Consider the following 21,746-nt stretch of genomic DNA (forward strand, 5'->3'; position numbering starts at 1 on the left):
GTTTGGTTCTTAAATGGCTGATTATATATGTTAACATTCATTATTCTGGTATTTGCCAACTATTTTGATACAGATTCACAAAATAATATTTGTTTTATTATGCTATATGCTGATCTCTGCTTGGAGGTGAAAATATCAGACCTTTTTTCTCCAAATAATGTTACTCAGAATGAAAAATTCTGACATTCAGATAGATATTTTGTAGTTTAGTTTAAGGTAAAAATATAGAAAAATATTTGTATTTTGTATTTTTCCATTCAGGCTTTTTCTTTTATTTTTTTAATCAGTGTTGCACATTATCTGCAGCATTTGTCTGTGATAATACTCTTAGCAAATGTTATCTAAATATATTTTTATGAAATGACTGATATTTTTATTTCTTGTTTATAATTTAGAACTATCAGATCATTGAAATTCACTGATGTTTATCTTCTTTAAATTACAGTTTCCGATACTGATACAGCAGTTGCGTGCAGCCGCAAACTGGGATATGTAAGTAACAAGTATTTTAAATTAATATGTTCAAATACAGACTTGTCACTAAATTTTATTAAAGATATTTTTAAATAGGTTATTTGAGAAGTTTTTTAGCTTGTCAGACTGCTGTGGTATCTGACTGGCAGTATGATGATATAAAACGGAATTTCTTCAGCATTGAATTAATATATTGCTATTCTACATTACCAAAGATTATAGAAACTCTCTAAAATTTTCTCTAGCTATTATAAAACCTAGTGTATAAAACAGAGTTACTTAAAATCTCTGAATAAAGTAATTCCATACCGCAATAGAGTAAAATAACTATAATGGTAACTATTTTCTCCTGGACACCTGTCAGGAATAGTTCAGTGTGATAGTGCCCTCTGCTGTTTGTTTCATAAATGTTGATTTTTATGATTCTATTTTTTTTCCTTCAGTGAAACATTCAAAAGTGGTTTGCTGATACTTAATTTCTTTTTGTCAGCTCTCCTGCAAAGTCTTAAATTATCTGTAGGGGTTTTCTTTATTATATAAAATTTGAACATGAGTGTGACTATTAGTAATCCTAACAAACTAAAGAACCTTCACACTTCAGAGCTAGAGGAAAGAAATATCTTTATGGATATATTTACTATTAAATTAGGCTGAAACACTGATATAAACTGTCGATACAAAGAAAATAGAAATAAGAAGAAAATCTGAACTGTAAATAGGATGTCAAATTTTTCTGCCCTTAGCAATCTGTGTAGAATATAAACAAGATATAATTATTTTTGTAGTAATTTGTATATATATTTCCTTCACCTACAAAATATTTATTTGATACACAGACGTGCTAATGTTGCTCGAGTGATTGGTTTACTGGCGTTACACACATCTGAACTTGGAGAAAATGTACCTGTTTCTGAGGTAACTTCCTTTTTTTTTTCCAGCGGGGAGTTTTTTTAATGCTTTTACTATTTATGTCAGAAGTTTTCACAGCATTTTTTGTTTTGAACCCTGCTTTATTTTTAACTCATACATAAAAGGTGTTAATATAATCAATTAATTAAATGTATAAATTTATAAGCTTATTCTAAGTAGTTGAAGTTCTGATCTTTACTAATCTGTGGCTACCAATGATAAAACCAGCATTTTTCTCTCTTTTTCATAGAATCAAGTAGTCACTGTCATACTTCTTGTGTATGTAGAAAGAAGAAACTGTTGACACATTTGCTTTTCCTGAAATGTAATTACTGCAATTAATATTAAATAATACAACTGATACTTAGAGATCTTTTTTCAAAAAAGAATTTATTGAAATGGGATTAATTTGAGATTTCTTACAGTTCTTAAAGAACGTGTGTAATGAAGGGCAAGTAATTTTCTTTGGAGAAGAAAAGTATTTTTAGTTCTTGTTTGATATTACAGGGTCAGTAGTCAACTTAAATAGAAGACTGATTAAGTGGTTTTACTGTCCTTTTCCTGCACGTGACACACGCACGCATAGTGAAATCTTGACAGAATGTGCTATTAAATGTGTGTTTCAAGTGTGAATGTGATATAATTTCTTCTTTGTGAGGTGAAGTCAGAACTTCAGTTTAGCGGGTGTTTGATTGTAAGACCCAGCTGCTAAACACAAGCTTCAAACATGCCTGTGTGCTGTGCAGATCTGGTGTAGGAAGATACAATTAGTGGTTAATACCTGACTCATTTGGAAATGCAACTAAGGAAGTTTTTTGCTGATTTAGGTACCTCTGTTTTCTTCTTAATGAATACTAGAAATGATTGTGATTATCTTGCTATGTTGCTTAACATTGCCATTCTCTAGTGAAAGCTGAACTCAAAAGTTATTGTTGTTACCTTGGGTTTGCTGTTTGTTTTGTCAAGTTCCAAAGTAGGGCAAAAGACCTTGCACGGTTATAGTCACTGAAGTTTGGTCAAAGTCTTTCAATACTGACAGTTTCGCAACAATTGAATTCCAGGTCACAATTTAAGTATGCTCTTTTATGGGGCAGATTTTTTCTGATATTTAACTTTTTAAAGTTAAAGTACTCATAAGTAATTCTGCGATGTCCATATAGCTTTTGGCTTCAGGTGTTTGTTTGGGTGGTAAGTTCTAATATGCTTAGCAATAGTTTTCCTAGCTTCAGAGTTTCCATCACAAAACATCACAAATCCTAGTCAGCTTTTGTATTTGAAAGCAGTAGATTGAAGTAGTTTTACATTGAACTGTAATATTATTTTGTTCAAAATGTTTCCAGTACTTGTTCTTTTTAATTTGAACATATAAGTCATTAACAAATGGAATTTAGCATTTTTAGAAGTATCCATATACTTCAAAAACCAAGTTAAATCCAAGACCAGTGACATTTAAATTGATGGGCTAGAAAGGAAAATTAATTTTCATTTTAACTTTTTGGCCCCATTGTTATGATAATTAAAATTAATTTTTATATGCATTCATTGAGAAAAATAAGGATATTTTAAATTATCAAGTCTGAGTTAAAAATGCATCTACTGTGTTTTATTTACTGACAATCATTCCAATTTTTTTCTCTCAAAGTAATATCTCTGAAATAAAAAATGTTTTTGTGCTTACACAAAAGTGGAATGAGAAAAAAGCATTAAATTCTAATATTTTGATGTGTTCTAATTTATTTTTGCATATGTAATTTAAAAATCAAATAACTGTAGGCAGTATACAAAACTCCGTAGTTCATTTATAGGAAAAATAGGAAGGATTCATTTAGGAATTTTGCATCTAGAGTTGTATTTCCCTCTGCTCCCTTCTGAGGAATCTGTGAGTTGATTGAACATTCTTGTTAACTGTCAGCTGTTTAATGTTGTGTGATGCTTAAAAAAACCCACCACAAAGCAAACCTTTCTATCAGCATTATACAGAGAATTGAATATGATGATATAATTTATCCTCTCATATGAGCCATCTGATGCTCCTGGTAAAATTTATTGGTGGCCGTTGCGATATAGGAAATGTCAAAATCAAGCTATGTCTTGAGATGAATAACATAATCTAAAATGACACTTCAGGTCTAATATGACAGATCCCAGTCCTAAAATCTGAAGATACAGGAGATCTGTCTCTTGGCACGGTTTTTTGTGTCTTTTTTCCTTTTCCATTCCTAGTGACTTCTAATTTGATTTGATAACTGATTTTTTTGACCTGTTAAATAGAAGTTATCTCCTTTAGCTCCAATATTTGTTCCTGAGTGTGAAAAGTCAATTGAGAGCTTGTGAACATGTGATTCTGGAATTATTTTTGCCCCATATGTGTACCATGCTATTTATGTCAAGTTTTCTTTCCAGTTGTTATCACTCAGTCATGGCCCTTTTGCAGTTTTTTGTTTCCTCATTATACACTCATCACTTACTTTTGATTTATTTTGTACTTCTAAAGTAGCACAGGATCTGGTAGAGACTCGTGCAGGTTGCCACTGCTGGTGCTTACATATTAGAAAGCTGACTCTTTATTTCTACCCCCTACTGCCTTCTGCCTACTTGGATATTTATTTAAAGATATTTCCTCTGTCCCTGAGGTTGAATCTGTACCATTACATTTTTTGTTGCAAATCGTAGGAGCATTAATCCCTAAAGAGGCAGAAAAACCTTAGAAAAGAAAAGAAGCCTCAACCTCATTGTATAGGCTAAAGTAAACTTTCATGTAATGCATACCAAAAGCCCTTAATTTATTTGTCTTTGAAATTTTTTTTTTTTTTTTCGGGGAAGCAGGGAGCAGCAGTTTGAATGTACAGTTTGAATGTGGTTACTTTGAATGTAACCACCAGAGGTCACTAAAATACAAAATAAAATGAAAGTAAACTACTTTTTTACATACTAGACAAGCATGGAACTGTGTACTATGTTTATTATGCTGATGTATTCGAGTATATAGGTCATACTAGAAAAAATTAGAATATATTAATATTTATATCTGCAAATGCAATTGTGGTTGATCTTTTTCCAGTTAAGTATTTTTAAGAAGTATATTGCATTGATAAGGAAAAAATTACACTGATCTTAGAATACAGTAGGGGAATTGCTCTCTTTTATAACTGCATTTGAAGACCTTTTTCGTGCAATTTCTTCAGTTGTGCAGCTGCAATAAAATATTTTAATAGGTCTTATGTTCCTAACTTAATATAATTTTTTCCCCCATGGCATTGGCCTTAATAAATCTAAAACATAATTACCTCTTATTTATTGCTAGTTATTTTAGGAAAACACCTAAACTTTAAAGTTTTATTTCTGTATTTAGATTTTGAAACTGGTTATTAACATTCAGTGAAAAAACCCCCATTCCTTCCAGGATTCTGTTCTTCATCTTAGAGGAAAAAAAAATCTTTCATAGTTAGGAAGTCTTGTTTCAGTGTATATCTGATTTGGTTTACTTATTAACAGACACTATTGTCCTTTCCTTTCTGTGAATATACTGGGCCCTCTGCCACATAGCATGCAGCTACTCTGATGTGACATTTCAGACTCACTCTACTACTTTACTAAGAGATGATAGAACAACTTATCAGTTTGCCTCCATGTCAGGGAGCAGTGTCCTTCTCTGTCTTGTAGGAGACCACCCTCGAGTTGTTCTCTGCCTGGCCTTCTTGGTGGCAAAATCTAGTCCTTTTCTATACCTTTTTCAAATTTGCTAAATGGGAATATCAATTTCACCCCATGGCCTAGGCAGTTGTTCCCGTTTTTTATCAGACCTTGATCCACTGCTCTGAGTGTTTAAAGGGTTCAGAGGACCTTCTGCAGCCTTCATGCTGCGTACTGCTTTACAAAGCCTTTGGCTTAATGTATTCCACGGCCCAATTAACAAACTAAATACCCCATGAAGGATGACAGCATATCAGAATATCTCCATAATACTAAGCTTTTATTCCTTTGTCAAAATATTGCGATATTGGGATTTCTATTTTCATCCAAACTGAACCTCCATATAATTTGAGACTTTTTATTTCTGACTTTTTATTAAAGTACTATTTAGTGGATGTTTTCCACATTTGGAAAGCAGCTGTGTTGTGGCAGGTGTAGTTTTATGACCCGTAGCTCTACATTGTGTCTACATTGTTTTAATGTGTCTACATTGTTCATGGCCTACAGTTTCTTGTCATTCAAATTCTGGAATGGCTGGCTAATTAAAGCTCATGAATAAAATTTGTAGAAATTCTCTGAAAGCAGTTAAAGAAAACAGTTAATGAACGTTGCACTACTTAAAAAAATGGCAAGGTCAAAGTTTGTTTAGTAGATCTTTTTGCTTTGATTTGAAGACTGCATTTCCAGTTTTCATATGATTTTGCTGTACAAAGATTGGAATTATGAAGCTGCTAAGGTCAGAAGGTGAAGTAAAATAAGGGAAGTTGAGGAAAAAAACTCCTTGGTGCTCCAAGGAAGAAGTGCTTTACTGCCAAATCCTTTTGCATGGGGAAGTGATTTCTTACTAGATCACCTGCAAAGATGAATCACATTTTCTAATTTCCTTCTACCTCCTCTTCATAAATAACCCACCCACACACACACACACATATATATGTATACACACACTTGTATATGTATATGTGCTTTGCATACAGAAATACATTAAATGCAAAAAACTAGAATATGTCCAGCTCTTACACAGTAAGTCACTTGTAAACTTAGAGAGCAGGAGACAAAACTTAAATAGCTGTTATTCTTTGATACAATATCTACACAAAAGACATCATTAGAAGTTTCTTGTTATTTGTTCTTTTTGTAATCTGATGGTGAAAACTTCAGACTTCTGACAGAAACACAAGAACAGCAAGCAGGCTTTTCTTTTCCTGGAAGGACTATTTCTATTGTCTTGAGGGAAATGAAAGAACAGATAGCTGATAATTTGTCAACTTGACTAATTCCTTATTGTGTTTTTCTCCATATTGCATATATAATGTTTTGTAATTAGTATTTTTTCTTTTTTTCAATGCTTACTAAATCCCTTGCAAATGGCTCTTCAGCATAAGTGAAGAGTGCATCAGTAAGATGGCATTTGAGATAAAGCTTTTTATCTTTAGCAGTACATTTTCCTTGACAAAATACATGTGTTGATTATTGATTTTTTTTTTTTTTAAATTTAGGCCATTGCACTTTTAACCGAACTAATCAGAGAGAACTTCAGAAACAGCAAATTGAAGCAATGCTTTTTACCAGCACTTGGAGAGCTGCTTTACCTCATAGCCAGCAAGGTAAGACTGAAAGTGATTCTTACAAATTTGGCAAATGTGAAAAAAATTCCCATGGAAAAGTAGACCAAAAAATCAAATTACTTAGTTGTAACTTTTTGTTGTGTCCCCTGCCCAGTTGTTGGTCAGGGGAAAGTTACAAGGTTTGTGAGCGCTGGCCTTTAGGCACATAGCTTCATAGTTTCTCACAGAAACCTGTAGTTTCCAGCCGGCATAAAAATACCGGGAGAGCAGCTCAGACTTTTTCCACAGGCTTTATTATCGTCCGTGAAGGGGTCAGGTTACAAATCCAGACATGAGGGATCACACATGTACTTTTATAGGGTATGGGGGGATCACAAGTAAACCTATGGAAAACAGGGATAACGTATTTTGGCCAACTACATTATCTTTCTTTGTTTGGGACGACCAATTATAAAGAATCAAACCTAACCAATAATATTCTAAAAAGATAAGAAGAAGAGCTTGCATTTTTCTAACATGAGCCATTCTAAGCAAGTAGTTTTGCTTATCTCAAAGCAGGTTCCAGGGGGCTGTCGCAGGGCTGTTTGCAGAGAGATTCATCTCCTCTACACTTAGTCATTTGTGTAGTCAACTGTTTCTGGTCTTTCTGTCTTCTCTAATACTTACTCTGCTTTAAGAGCTAGTCCAATAGTTAACTTCATCTGAGATTATTTAAACAGCATCTTTCAGGTGTAGAATTTTAACTTCATAAAAGGGTTTAATCAACCACCATAAACACTGCTGGCCTCCAAGTGGCAGATTTAAGGGCTCAAACATCTAAGCTAGAGATGTTGATTAAATAGGATGTATGAGGACAGCCTATAATATCAATAAATTGATATATTAGTGTATCTTTATATCTATTCCATATTAAATCCTATTGTAGCATGGTTGGATTCACAGCATGGTGGAAAACAAAATGAAATGATCCTGACTAATTACAAATGGACTTGTTTTTATTCTTGATTAAAACTGATTTAAACCTTCAGTCTAGAAAGAATAGATTCACATTAGAAGTAATCAGAGTTTTTTGTTGAAGAGAAATACTATCAATATTAAGAATTGAAGTTGACAGCTCCTTCAAACCATCACATTTCTTTTTCCTTATTCTAAGAATAAAATGCTCTTTTACTTAAGAGAAACAAAGGTGTCTTCAAGCATAAAACATCTAACCTGGGCTTCTCTGAAGCCTTTGTATTATCTTCATCGTCTAATAGCTCTGAATGCTGCCACGTTAGTTTAACAAGTCAGTTGGTAATCGGGGAAAAGTGGCAAATGGATTGTTACTTTGACTTTAGTTCTGGCTTTGTGCTGAATTTCCAGGTTTTATTTTCTATCTGCTTTGCATGTTCCATGAGATGTAGTGGTTGCCTTGGTTTTTGTACAATAACAAGCATTGTCCTATTTTTGTTGGACAATTGCCGAAGTATTTGTTAAATACATGCTCACAGAACTTATAATGAGAAATTATGTTCTGAAAAATGCATCCACACTCACAGTTTAAATGTTTTAATACTTGCTCAGTTCCTCAGGAGAGAAAACTTGTACCTTCTATCTTTAAACAAATGAACTTGCTACAAGCAAATAAAACTCCAATTTGAAAATTATATTTGGCAGGAATATTTTACATGGCTTGATTTTATTTTGAAATTAAACTCTGATAGCTGAAATAATTCTGTTAACACTGGTTGTATAACACCAAAATGGTTTGCACAGATTTTTTCCTTCTGAAAATGTGAACTGACAGATTTTTTGGTCTGTGTTATGAATTTCACAATGTTTGAAGCATTACAACTTGCATATAAATCTCAACCCTGTCATATTTCAAGGTTGGTTACACACACACACACACATACACAAATATTAATGGATTGCATTAGTTCTAGCTAAGATATTATTAGAGTGTAGAAATAAATATTTGGACACATATGAGCTCAAGACACTGTGTCTCGGTAAAATTTAAAAAATATCAGTGTGATTTGTATGCTTGGAAATACTAACTATTCCATTTATTTTAAGAAAAGCACTTTTCAGTTTTCTATTCTATATGTATTTAACTTCAGAATGCTGTAGTGTTGAAGGCATTTTTTTGCTCATTAAACTGCTGAATAGGAGTGCTGTTGAATGCAGGAGTGCTGAATGACCTTGCCAAAATCATATAGCAAGTCAAGGGTAATATAATAAACCAGAATGTTTATTGCCAACTTATATCTTTAAACAACAAAGCCTTATGACTTGACTAATAAAGAAAAATCATAACTGCATCTAATTCATTAAGTACTATACACTTGTTGTTCTTGTTTCCTTTCATTTTGCACTTTCTTTGTCCTGCTTGATTGTTTCATCAAACTGCTAAATATTTTCATTTAAGCTGTAAGTTTTTGAGGGCATGGCTGATTTTATTTATTCATTTATTCATTGGGGTTTGGGGAAGTGTTCCTAGGTACAGCCATAATTTTAATATTAAATAAGGGTAAAGATTATTTCTTTTTCATATGAACATTTGGTAAATCATAAATTATCAAATACTTAAAATCAAGTTCAGCTGTTTAGGTACAGGATGATTAATGAAGTAAAATACGAAATCACTCTGCACTTCTGTGGCTTAGAAAATACTGGGAAATGTCCAGATAATTGTAATGGTCCTGTGCAATCCTAAACTCTCATATTGTGTGGGTACTTGCTTATGAGTTCTCATAAGTAAGATCTTACACTCCATCTCTGCATTTTTATTCCAAACAGAAGCCAAGAGCAATTCGCAAGTAGCATGAGCAGACTCCAGGGAGCATGTTCTCATACTCCTGAGTGGATTGCCTTGGGGGATAACTTTCAAGTTCTATGTAATATTTTTATTCATTTTGTGTTGTTTGTGTTATTAGGCTGCGGAACCTAAAGTTTAATCAAAATCAACATGGGCTGTGAGCAAAAAGTAGGAAGATTCCCCAGGGTTTGGTGATATATTTATTAAGTGTCAAATGCTGCTCGTTATGTTTAGGTAATTAAGAATGTTACTAAGTTGCATACCCCTTTTGCCTTTTAAAATTTCTAAATAGAGATTAAATCTTGCAGAAAGTCTTTAATCAGTTTGAAGAATGGAAAAACTTTTGAAGTTATAGGATTGCACAGTTTCTTACGGTTTTTATTTTATATCCCATTTAATATCTATGGTTACAAAAGAACTTGAAAGAATTTCTGGTTAAATTAGGTGATTACAATGAAAAACAGACCCATGCCTGTTCCACCATAAATTGTCATTTTAACACTGTTTTGACTCTTAGTCTTGTCCTGTGTCTTCCAAGTAGAAAAGATACCACTTTTGCTTGTTTGGAAGTAACCTACCTTCTTTACTTTCCTTTAACTTGGGCTGTGGCTTTTTAAACTTATACACAATGCCCTGGAAAGCAAATGGTGATTATTTGTCAGCATGTTCTTACTCAGATAAGATGGAGGAGGTGGAATGAAGTGGATCTGATGTGTCTAGCCACTCTCTTGGATGTCAAGCAACTCTTATTATTGTTTATTTTGTCCCATACATGCTAATAAAAGTTAGCAGGAAAAAAGCTTACGAATGGGATATTTAACAGACTCATTTTCTCTATGGATATATGTGGCAAATACAGTTTTGTTTTCAATAAAGAAGGAAAATTAATTTTACTAGACAACTCAGAAATAGTCTACCATGCTAATGTGCCATGCTTTAATGTCTGAAATGAACATATGTATGTTGAATTACTGTAAGCCACACAGAAATCAGCAAATTTAGAATGTATCATTTGTTTCTACATCATTAACCCCCACTTTGCCTATCCTATCCATTTTATTAAAACTAGTTCATTAGAATGCTAAAAATGATTTGAGAATGTAATTAGTAGAGTTCAAGAATTGTGTACTTTCTGAAGAAATTACTGTTTGTCATCCTCTGTCTACTTACTAAAACAAGTTTTTCATGACTTCGTGACCTATCATCTTCTCACCATCTAATGCCTATTATTTCTTGCTTTCTTTCCCAAAAAAGGCTGTATTTTTTCCACTTGCCAATATCTCTGTTACTAGCCTGGATATGGAAGTTGCTACAGTTAAATCTCAGTGATATCCAAGTGTCCACTTTTAAACTTAAAATTTTACAGTAGGCTATTACAGGGACAAGGGGAAGTAAAATTTGCTTCTAATGGTAGAATTAAGCCCTTATTCAACTAGTGGTGAATTAACCTCTCTAACAGGGTGATTTCAAGGAAATATACATTGAGATCTTGAAACAGTGTTCTTATGTACTGAAGACTATACCATACAGTAAATTTTCTTCAACCCTTGGTATCTCTCTGTATGACTGAGCTTTTTTTTCAAAAGAAAGTTTACTTTTCCCCTTTTTACCTACCAAAAAAAAATTTGCTTGTTTGATATAATTAAATCAGATTTAAAGAGAAGCATTTCTGCTCTTAATAATCAGTTGTCTCTCTCTGAAGTACTCAAACTGGTTGAGAGGAATGAAAGAACAGACACTTTTTTGTGTCTGTGTGAATTAGAATGAATTGATGAAATGTAGAAATATTAGGACAAACTCTGTTATGGATTTTGGAGACTACGTAAATAAGCTAATAAAATATCAATCTCAGTGCTGCACATGAAATAACATTAAATTGTAATAATGTCCTGAAATTAAATATATTTAATTGCATATGTTAATTTGAAGTGTGTATAATATGAACCTTATTAAGAACATGCTACCCATTTTTTATGTGACTGAGATTGTTGTGATTTTTTGATTTAATCAGTTGTGCCGTTGGCTTCATTTCAGGAGGAAAAAGGGGAGCACCCCAGGGAATGCTGGGCTGTTCCCTCAGCTGCTTACACTGTGCTAATGAGGTGTCTTCGGGAAGGGGTAAGGCTCTTTCATGGTCCTCAGTAGAATTTCTCCTCAGTAATAACCCTTTAGGCATTGTGTGAGGAATGTAGCCTGCAGCGTTGTAGTATCTTGTCAACCTAGCATTGCTCTTGAATTTAAGTAACCATAAGACCATGACCTAAGCTTGAGATTAATGCAGTGTTCTTCTCTGTACATTCAACATTTATCTATTGCTGCTTGTGTTGGGGGAAATGGGATAGTAAATAAAAATTACTGTTAATAAATGTGAAATTTATTAATGATGGAGGCATCTTTTGAGAAATGTTTTGACAGTTTGTGCTACCCTCTTGGAATTTGAATTTCATACATCTTTGTAAATCTTTGAGCAATATTTAAGTTTCTTTCTTGAAGTGGATGATACACAGTTTTTTAAAACTGCATTGTTATCCTACTGGCTAGTCAGCATTCTTTTGAGACCAAAAAAAGTAGTAATTAGGTTTATTCTCATACATGTGTTATACTGTGTTCTTCATTGGTTTTGATGATGGCTTAGCTGTGCTAGGAGAAGGGAATAAAAATATGCATATAGTTCCATTTTTAAAATGAAAAAGAATTGAGTGGAGGGTTTATATTCACTGTTTGTATGAGACCACTTTATTTTTGCCCAAGGCAAAGCTCAAGGCAGGAAACATGTCAGAGGTTTCTAGAAGGTGGAAAGTAAGAGGAAATACCTTTTTTCCTTCCTTTTTGAGATCTTTATTGCCTACAGATTGTGATTAATAAAGCAAGAGCCTAGATGCATTTTAATATCTTCAAACCTTCACTTGACTAAGAACACAGAACCTAGTTTGTATTGTGGATGATTTCCAGCTCATAATTAGAGTAACATGTCACTCTAAGGCAACAGTAGTGAGATGCTATTTAATTATAAATTTAGTAATGGAAGACTTACTGTTTCTGAATATACAGTGTGCAGAAACTAAATCAAGACATCCATGAGACACTAATTTATTCTTATAAAATAAAATCTCTTCTTAGTCCTGAAACGTGTCAAATTTTTCTTAATAATTTATCTTGATATATTTTTTCTTGGAAAAATGACACAAAATAGAAGTACATTTGCCATGCCATCAAATTAAATTTAATTAAGCATAAATTAAAAATTATGTCTAGGCTAACCAAGTACATCCACGTACTTCTACACTTTCTGTTTGTGAGGATGCTCTTTTGTAATGTAGATGGTTGTATTTTTAAAACATGTTTGAAACTGTGAAACTGCACAGGACTTTAGGATGGAATGGACCTCTAGAGGGCATCTAATCCAGTCTCCTGTTCACAGTAGGTCTAAATAGATCCGGTTGCTCAGGGACATGTTTATTTAAGTCTTGAGTGTCTCCAATAATTATGGTCCCACCATCTCCTTGAGCGATGCCTGCACCTCCTTAACAGGAAAAAGTTTTTACTTGTTTATGATTGGAGTTTTCACTTCTGGCCATTGCCTCTTGTCCTGTGGCTGTGCAGCTCTGAAAACATTTGTCACCAGTTTATTTTTTATTGCAAGTAAGTAAGCTTTGCATTCTTATATTAGCATTTTTTTTAAATTATGCTTAATTACATAATGAATTAATTGTAATTGTTCTAAGTTCTGTTGTGTGTTAAGTAAATTTTACTTCAGCCTGTTTTCTGAAGTGTTTATAGGCATATTGTCTCAGTATTTATGAAGATGGCAAACTAACTTTTTGTAATAAGGTCTGAACTACCACAGTGCATTGTATGTGCATTATAAATACTCACTTCTAGATTTTATTGCCAGTTAGAGCTTTATTTGATGTATTTAGTAAAAACTCAAGAAAATAAAACCAGTTCATGTCATTCAGTACTAAGGTTTATATAGTTTTGAATTTTGTAAGCTACGTTCACTGTTCTTGAGTTTTATTGTGAACTACTCTGAAGTGTTTTTGGACTTCAGAAGTTTTATAAGATTTGTCATTATCAAAGCAGAATTGCCCTCTGAAACAGAACAGTAGAACAGGAAGGAGTTTGAAATGTGTGTGTGTCTCTTTTATTTGCCTATAAAGGAACAAAATGTTCAGAAAACGCAGGTAGTGTAATTTCCACATACCTTCTGTGCTTGAAAATCTAACTGTGACAAAAATGTGTATGGGTCAGTGAAAGAAGTTGAGGGTGATGGAAGTAGAAGATTGGGAAAGTCTTTTATCTGTAGGAGAACACAGGTTCAGATTTCCTGCATTTCAGTGTTGTTAACTTGAGATAAAAGCTAATTTTCAACTCGGGCAAAGAACAGTTGAGTTCAATTATGTGTCAAAGTAAGGGAATTGGTACGCTTATAAATAAGTAAATGATAGGCTTGATTTGACATGTTTAGTCTTGGTATAGTGTTGCAGTCTGTCAGAATGCATATAAGAATCATTCCAATATTTATTTGCTAATTTTTTCCAACAACTGTTTCCAAACAAAATGCCTATTCCAGGCATCTGTATTTGTTTAAGTTCAACTTCTAAATGTTTGTGCGCAATCTCTAAGATAGGAAGGTCCTGATTTCTACTGCTAAAGTGTATAGCTGTTAGACTTCCTATGTTATCCAGTCATGGAAGGTCCTTTCTGTTTCAGAAAGGATATTCTTATTTAATATTGAGTACCTAATGCTAATGTGACAACCATTTTCCTTTTAGGCATTTTGTTTCATTTATTCAAAACCGCTTTGCTGAAGTTCCCCTTATATACTTGATCCTCAATGGGTCACCCTGTCTCTGATTTGAATCTTGTCATTGATTCTGCATATATTTTTTCTCTTTATTATATTTAAAGTTCAGCCCACTCTTAACTAAGTGAAATCTTCACTTTAGTTTCTGTTTTACGTTTGCTTCTATTCAGTCAATCCTTTCACCTTTTTGCTTCTCTGATTTATCCCTTATATTTGTCCCTCCCTTCAGATCCTCCCTAGTCTTAGAACTGATAATCTTTCCTATATCCAAACCATGTTTTGATGTGTTTTATAATTTTTCTTCTCTGATTTGGTCTGGATTATGTTGCTTGGATGAGGTTTCTCACTGAAACTATACAGTAAAGTCAGAAATTTTGTGCAAGCCTCCTTTTTAGTCTTCCTGAGAATGGAACCATTGAAAAATTGTTCAGAAAATTGGTATCTGTCCATTTCTGCTCAGAAATGTCATATAAATATAAAGTATACAATTACATGCAATTTTAGTAATAACTTCATAGAATTTAAAAAAATATATTCCGGCAATACACTTGCATGGATAAATGAATATATGCATATTAGCTGTATCTGGCTTTTAAAAGGTGCATAACCCTCTCATTTTATGAAGTGGCACATGAAGAATATATTTGAATCAGAAATAGTGAATGAGTTTATGAAGGGTAATTTTCTGTCTCTTGGATGTGCAAGGTGCTATCTAAGCAAGATTTTTAATAAAAGCTATATAGTACACATTTCCCTCTTCCATGTGGACTTCTTCCCTTAAGAGGGAGCAAGATGTAAATATGAGGGCTTTGGTTCTGAACAAACAAAAATTTTAATAATAAAAGAAATCTTTAAAAAATAATTGCCAATATCTAAGTTTGTGTGTTTTATAATGTATATTCTTAGCCAGAACTGTTCCTTGATAGTGAATTTGCAGGAGAAAGGAAAATTTTGAGGAGAGGAGGATAAAATCACAGCTGTTTTTCTCTGAAAGTATAGTACAGCCTGTAGTATAACAGGATCAGTTTGAATCGTATATATTCTCATTTTTATTTCTTCTTTAGATATCCATTCTTTTACTGGCAGAACTGCCTATAGGATAAGAGTAATTCTCTGAATTGTATCAATTATTGCTTTAATTTTGTCTTCAGATCTCAATTCTCCAGTTTACTGCCAGAATTTTTTTAAAAAATGAAGGTATTTAGAAGGTTTTTTCCCTACATATTTACTCTTCTCTCTGAAGGCTTTATGTTGCAAATTATTGCCAAACTAAGATTTAATTCTTAGAATCATGTATGCTTTGGAGGATACAGCTTTACTTCATTAGGTTATATTTGTAGATTTTTATTCTGTCTTCTTAGATTAAAGGAAGAAGTGTATTTAGAAGTTGATTTGTAAGAAGAGAGCTCAGTGTCTGCCCCTCCTCTTCCTCTCATGAGGAAGTTGTAACTGCAGTGAGGTCTCCCCTCAGTCTCCTCCAGGCTGAACAGACCAAGTGACCTCAGCTGCTCATCACACGGCTGCCCTTCATGGCTCTTCACTATCTTTGTTGTCCTTTGGATGCTCTCTGACATCTTAATGTATTTTTACATTGTGGCACCCAAAACTGCCCCCAGCACTCAAGGTGAGGCCGCCCCAGTGGAGAGCAGAGCAGGATAATCCCCTCCCTTGCCCACCTGGTGATGCTGTCCCTGATGCACATGTGTGGCCCTCCTGGCTGCCAGGGTACTGCTGACTCATATTAAACTTGTCATCAACCAGGACACTCAGGTCTTTTTTCCACAGGGCTGCTTTTCAGCCTCTCATTCCCCAGTCTGTCCATACATCCAGGGTTATCCCAACCCAGAATCTGTTACTTGCCCTTCTTAAACTTCATATGGTTGGTGATTGCCCAGACCTGTTAATTTGTCGAGGTCTCGCTGCAGGGCCTCTCTGCCATCAATGGGTCAACAGCTCCTCGCAACTTAGTTTTGTCATTAAACCTACTTTAAAAAGATCATAAAATATTTTATCCTAACTTTTAATAAAAGGAAATTATGCTGTTTTTTGGTAGTATGTTAGTTAGCAGAATGACTGTAGCTTTAGCCCTTCCAAAATTTTTGCTACACTGTTAAATTTATGACAGTTAGTAAAGATATCCAGTATATTCAGATATTTCAAAAAAATGAAAGTAGATTTTTTTATGATGTTGATTTATGGTCCCTGCCCCCCCCCCCCCCCCCAATTAAAGTGGAAAGACTTGATTAAAAGTTTTCTTTCAGTAATTTGCAACTTTTTATCCTTCAAGTATTTGCATTTTCACTCAAGGCTCTTTTTCATTAAGCATCCCTGACTTCACTGGAAACATATATCTGCAAGTGCTCAACATGACTGAAAATTAAGAGCTTTAATTGTGCTTTATAAAACTAGTTGAAATCTAAACCCATTGAAAATAAAGTATGTGCTTCTTTTTTTATACAGTTCTATTAATAGTTTTAGATTTCATGCAGTTCATTATGTAGACAGAGGGTTACTGATATATGGAAGCACTTTACTCATATCTTGAAGATCCATTTCTGTTCACTAAGATAGCTTATGTCCTGGTAACATCACTGGATGACTCATTTAGTTAAGAGGTCAGATATTAGTTTAGGTCAGGCTTCCCTTGCAGACAGCTGTTTAAGCAGAAGATGGTGCAAGTCTCATTGCTTAGATAGTGCTCAGGAGCAGATGCCAGAGGAGCTGTAACGGAAGGTCCCAGGGGCAGCAAATATAATTACTTTGGCAGCATCATTGAGATTTTAGAGCACAGTGATAATGCATGATCATTTTCTAGTCAAAGCAGCCGGACAATCTGGAACAGGGCATAACTCATCCCATCAGTGGCTGAAAGGAAATAAAACACATCATCAGGACCAAATTTTGTAAAGAAAAGCTGTAATTGCATCTGGAAATTTCTTAACATTAATAATAGCTATTATCCATTATATATTGCTTTGATTATGATTAATTAATGGGATTATATTTCATTTCTTAAATGTTTATGCCTGCTTAAATTAGGAGTAGAGTCCCAATTGGCAGTCTTAATAATCACTGCATATGTAAGAGAGACTTAACTTGACATACTGAAACATATTTATGTTTCAGTTATGGATTTGATTGTTATATTCATCGTTTAAGTCAATTTGATAAATGCTTGTATTTTTTCCCTAACTGTACCCCCCCAAAAAGACTGAAATGCAGAAGTATAATTCACAGAAAAAAAAGATTAAAACTGAACATTAGTTATAAGATATTTTCAGAATTTTAATAAACATGTATGAATATCTATGTATTTAGATCTTTAATAGGTAAAAATAATGCAATATTTTGCAATAATCAACACTCTAAAAAGAGAGAAACCTAAATTTTCTTTGGTTTTAGAAGGAAAGATAAGAAGGAAGACCACAGAATTCAGTGGAGTTTTGATAATGAGTGTAACCACTTCAGATGGAAATTGACTTTGGTATTTCTGTTAAATATTTTGAGTAGAGATGCAGTTCTTCAGAAGAACAGGAAAGATTATAGTGAAAATTATGAATAGATGAATACAGCCTTTCTTTTTATTTTTTTTTTGACAGCATTATGCTAGAGTTTCCAAATATTTCTACATCTACAATCTATATTTTAGCTCTACTAAGTCAATAGAAGGAAAAATGAATGTTGAATGTATTTTTAATGAAATAGAAGTTCTCCCCTTCTGCACGTTTGTACTACTTTCTGAAAGGTTTCGCTGTCGTTGCTCACAGTTGTTGGTTGTAAAGATAACTGGCAGAAATCCAAAGCTTAGTAGGCTGAAATAGAGATCAGTTTAAGAAAGAAGTCAATTAGATATTATGATGAATTATTTGTGAAGCCAGACTATAAGGAAAAATTTAATTATAAAAATTATATAAAAATGTATTCATGTTGAATTCAAGATGCTAACACATTGTTGAAGGACTTCACTTTTTTTGTAATTCAGGACTGAGATGAGGTGAGGCAATGCAGAGCCAAAATAACACCAGCAGTGTATCTTCCAGTTCTGTTAAAGTCTTCAATTTTAAGTGAAAATTATTTGATTAGTACTAAAAGTATGAAGGATTCAGAATCTCATATGGAAATTTAGGACTTCTTGTAGTAAATGGGACCTAATAGTTTATCTTAAGCTTTGGTCAGGATTTTATGCTTCAGGAGAAAAGAAGGGAGTCATGGAACAACTTAATTTACAAGAAGTCTTTGTTTTTATCCCAGGATTTGTTGACTCTTCTGAATAGAGGGCTTAATTATTTTTTTCCCTAATGTAACTGAATATCTCTTAATTGTGCTGTTCAGAGCATGTTCTAGTAATGAGTGTTGACACGCAATGAATTTCATTCATTTATAAAGCACTGATCATGGAACACCTCTAACATAACAAAGGCTTTTCATCTGTAATGACTGCATTTAATTTGGGGTGATTGTTTGGAGATGAATGGTTTTGTATTAAATTATATTTGTATTAAATTGTCTTTGTTGTAAAAGAACAAGTGGGTGGAAGTAGGATCTGTGAATATTAGGATCTTTGTCATCAGGTGAGGTTTCTTGAAAACTTGCTTTTGCAAGTATCAAAAAGAATCAAGAAACCACACCATGGCAATATACATTGAATACAATGTGAACATAGGCAGTAATTTACAAAGAAATTAGAAACATTTACAAATGTGTTTTCCTTCTTCTCCTTCCTATAGGAAGAGCGCGTGGTGAACCATTTAGCAGCAAAGATAATTGAAAATGTTTGTACTACTCGCTCATGCCATGCACAAGGGTTTATTACAGGAGAAATTGGACCTGTCCTGTGGTACCTTTTCACACATTCTACAGGAGATTCTTTGAAGATAACTCCTATTTCGGTAAGGAATTTCCTTTTGTGGTAGTGTAATTCTTTGATGTTTAGTCTGAGGAACTTTCTGAATTGAAACTGAAATATATTTGAGCATGTTTGCTGTCTGTTTGTGGTTTTTTGTATTTCAGAAAGCATTAAAATATATTTGAAAAATTTCTGAAGTTGAAAAATGCGTTTATTAGAGTTCAGTGCTTATGAATAGTTCTTATGATTCATCATTTTCCAGAACATATATTTCCTTATTAGTTATGTTAAAAATATTTAACCTTTCAAAGAAGCTATTAAATTCTTGCAAAATTGAAATTTCTCTTTTTGTATAATGTTTCAAGTAAGAATTGTTTATTCTCTTTATCAAAGATTTGTTTAGAAGACCTGGTGGATTAAATCGCATTTCTTTTTATAAAATTGTCAGGGTCTAATCTTTGCCCTGAATTTTTAAGGCAATATAGAATGATACCAAGACATGTAAGCAGAGGGTTTGGATCAAAAGGATTTATGAGGAAGAAAATAATTAGCAGGACTGAGAGTTTAACCATATCTCTTGGACTTTTTACAAGAGTGTGTAGTGACAGAACATGTGGGGATGGATTCAAACTAAAAGAAAATAGGTTTAGATTAGATACTGGGAAAAAAATCTTTTTTGTGAGGGTGATGAGGCACTAGCACAGGTTCCTCAGAAAAGCTGTGGCTGCCCCATTACCTGGTAGTGTTCATGGCCAGGTTGGATGGAGCTCTTGCTTTCCAAATGGAAAATGGTAGTGTCACTGCTGCAGCAGTATGCACATAGACACATCTAGCATAAAGGTCGAAAAAGAGAGAGAAATAAAAATTTATTTCAAGTGTGGCTGAAGAGGTGAATGGTATAATAAATTTATAATTTTTAAAAATATATATATTTATTGATTTTTTTTTTACCTTAGTGTTTATTTGTGGCAGAGTCTTGCCTGCGATATAAACTGCTCAAATATTGGGAAAATATATTGACATTTTAAAACAGGAAGCCTATTTAATAAAATAAGTGTTACAATGACCTTTGCTCTGTAGCCTCTGAAATTCTTGGCGAAAACAGTCTTAGAACTTTCATGGGTAGAGATTAGTTTGTCTCTAAATATGCAAAGTGTATGTGTTAGTCTGGCTATTAGGCTGCTTTTTTAGAAGGGGTCTTACGTTTACATCACATACATGTATGGGAAAAGACAGGAGTTAAGAGTTATGATTTTCTTTACTTACTGACTTCTTAAAGTAGCCTGCTCAATCCTCTCTCCTATCACTACTTTTGCTATAAGGGTTTTTTTGTATCTTGTGCTTTCTATTCTTGTGACTCATTAGATTGGGCAGTTGTTATTTGTTTGCTACTAGATTACAGTATTTTGGGGGGTTATTTTATCTCAACTCATGCTGAAAGTTCCTTCGTGTTTCTCTGCTATCTGCTTGGAGAACTTTGCTTCATCATTTACCATTCTCTTGATTCCTACAGCAGACTTCCAGGGCGTGCTCCATTTGTAGGGGCCAGTTGGCCAGTTATGCCTGTCTTGTGTACTGCAGTACGCTGCATATCCTGGAGAAACTGTCTGTCTCAATTGCATTCAGACACCGAACTCAAAAGGATCACCAGAGGAACTATCAGTAGGCTTTTTCTTTTTTTTTTCTTTTCCCCTCCTGAAAACTCAATTTCTTCTTGGACAATATAGTATGCTTGAGGTGAGCAGAGCTTTTTTTCTGCTCAATAATATGCAGAAGTTACACATTGATTGTCAAGAATAAATTTGTTGTCAGTGGAGATGTACTATGGCTTTCTGCATCATAGGGCTCAGAGGTTACTGTCATCGATGCCATATGGTTTGCTCACTATGCCCTTGGATGAGTATCAAGAGACTATGAGAAGGGTGGGTTGTTGTTTGTTCCTCTATATCCTCTGCTTCTTTTGAGAACCCAGGTCACTGGATCCTCCCAAGGCTGTAAGGTTCAGGTGATCCACTAAGAAGCCTTTTCTTTGTTGTAGTATTTATGCTATGGGTATCTAGCCTCTTTCAAGCACAATTGATGAGAAGAAAATTTTCCTGCTGGAAAAATGGGAAGGTAGCAAAAAATGTGTAAGAGGAAGCTAAAACCTGAAGAGTCTGTTGTGGCCTAGTTTGCTGCTTTTTTTAAATTTTTTAATTTTTTTTTTTCAATTTTATTTTTTTTTTGTGTGTGTGTGTCCCATGATAGCTACCACTATGTACTAGTCGGTGAGGCTTTATTAATTGTGTAGCGCAATTGGGACAGTGCTGGTGTTTTGTGATCTCTTCCAAGTGAGTAGACTGAAAGTATCACAGATTGTCAGTTCCTCAGTTCCTTCGCCTCTTGTTCCTGTAGGTGCGATACAGCAGCCTGATCTTTAAGGGCTTCTTGTTCAGCCAAGCCTGTTAAGTGCAGTGAGCTTTACTGAAATATTTATACTCCGCTTCAAAGCGGAGTGCCAGTGTCATCTGGCACTCACGGGTTGGCACTGGGACTTGGAATGGCATTGTTTTTGCCAAGCTCTTACTTCCTGATTATTTTTCTTGTGTTTGAAATCTTAGTATTATAAAACTTATTAGTCTTCAGAAGCTACTCTAGAAGCCTTCTTAC

The 21,746-nt window shown here is 33.9% G+C and overlaps 1 protein-coding gene across 2 annotated transcripts in view; it reads left to right on the plus strand.

Annotated features, from left to right (window-relative positions):
* Positions 1-21,746, plus strand: part of ULK4 (unc-51 like kinase 4) — a 209,244-nt gene that overhangs the window by 20,824 nt on the left and 166,674 nt on the right. For both annotated transcript variants that reach the window (XM_062496991.1, XM_062496998.1), the window contains exons 15-19: positions 446-492; positions 1,311-1,389; positions 6,576-6,683; positions 11,479-11,562; positions 18,979-19,140. In XM_062496991.1, coding sequence (XP_062352975.1) covers positions 446-492; positions 1,311-1,389; positions 6,576-6,683; positions 11,479-11,562; positions 18,979-19,140 — 480 coding nt within the window. The remainder of the gene's footprint in view (positions 1-445; positions 493-1,310; positions 1,390-6,575; positions 6,684-11,478; positions 11,563-18,978; positions 19,141-21,746) is intronic.

Source organism: Cinclus cinclus, chromosome 1 (assembly GCF_963662255.1).
Source record: "Cinclus cinclus chromosome 1, bCinCin1.1, whole genome shotgun sequence".
NCBI classification, from domain to species: domain Eukaryota; kingdom Metazoa; phylum Chordata; class Aves; order Passeriformes; family Cinclidae; genus Cinclus; species Cinclus cinclus.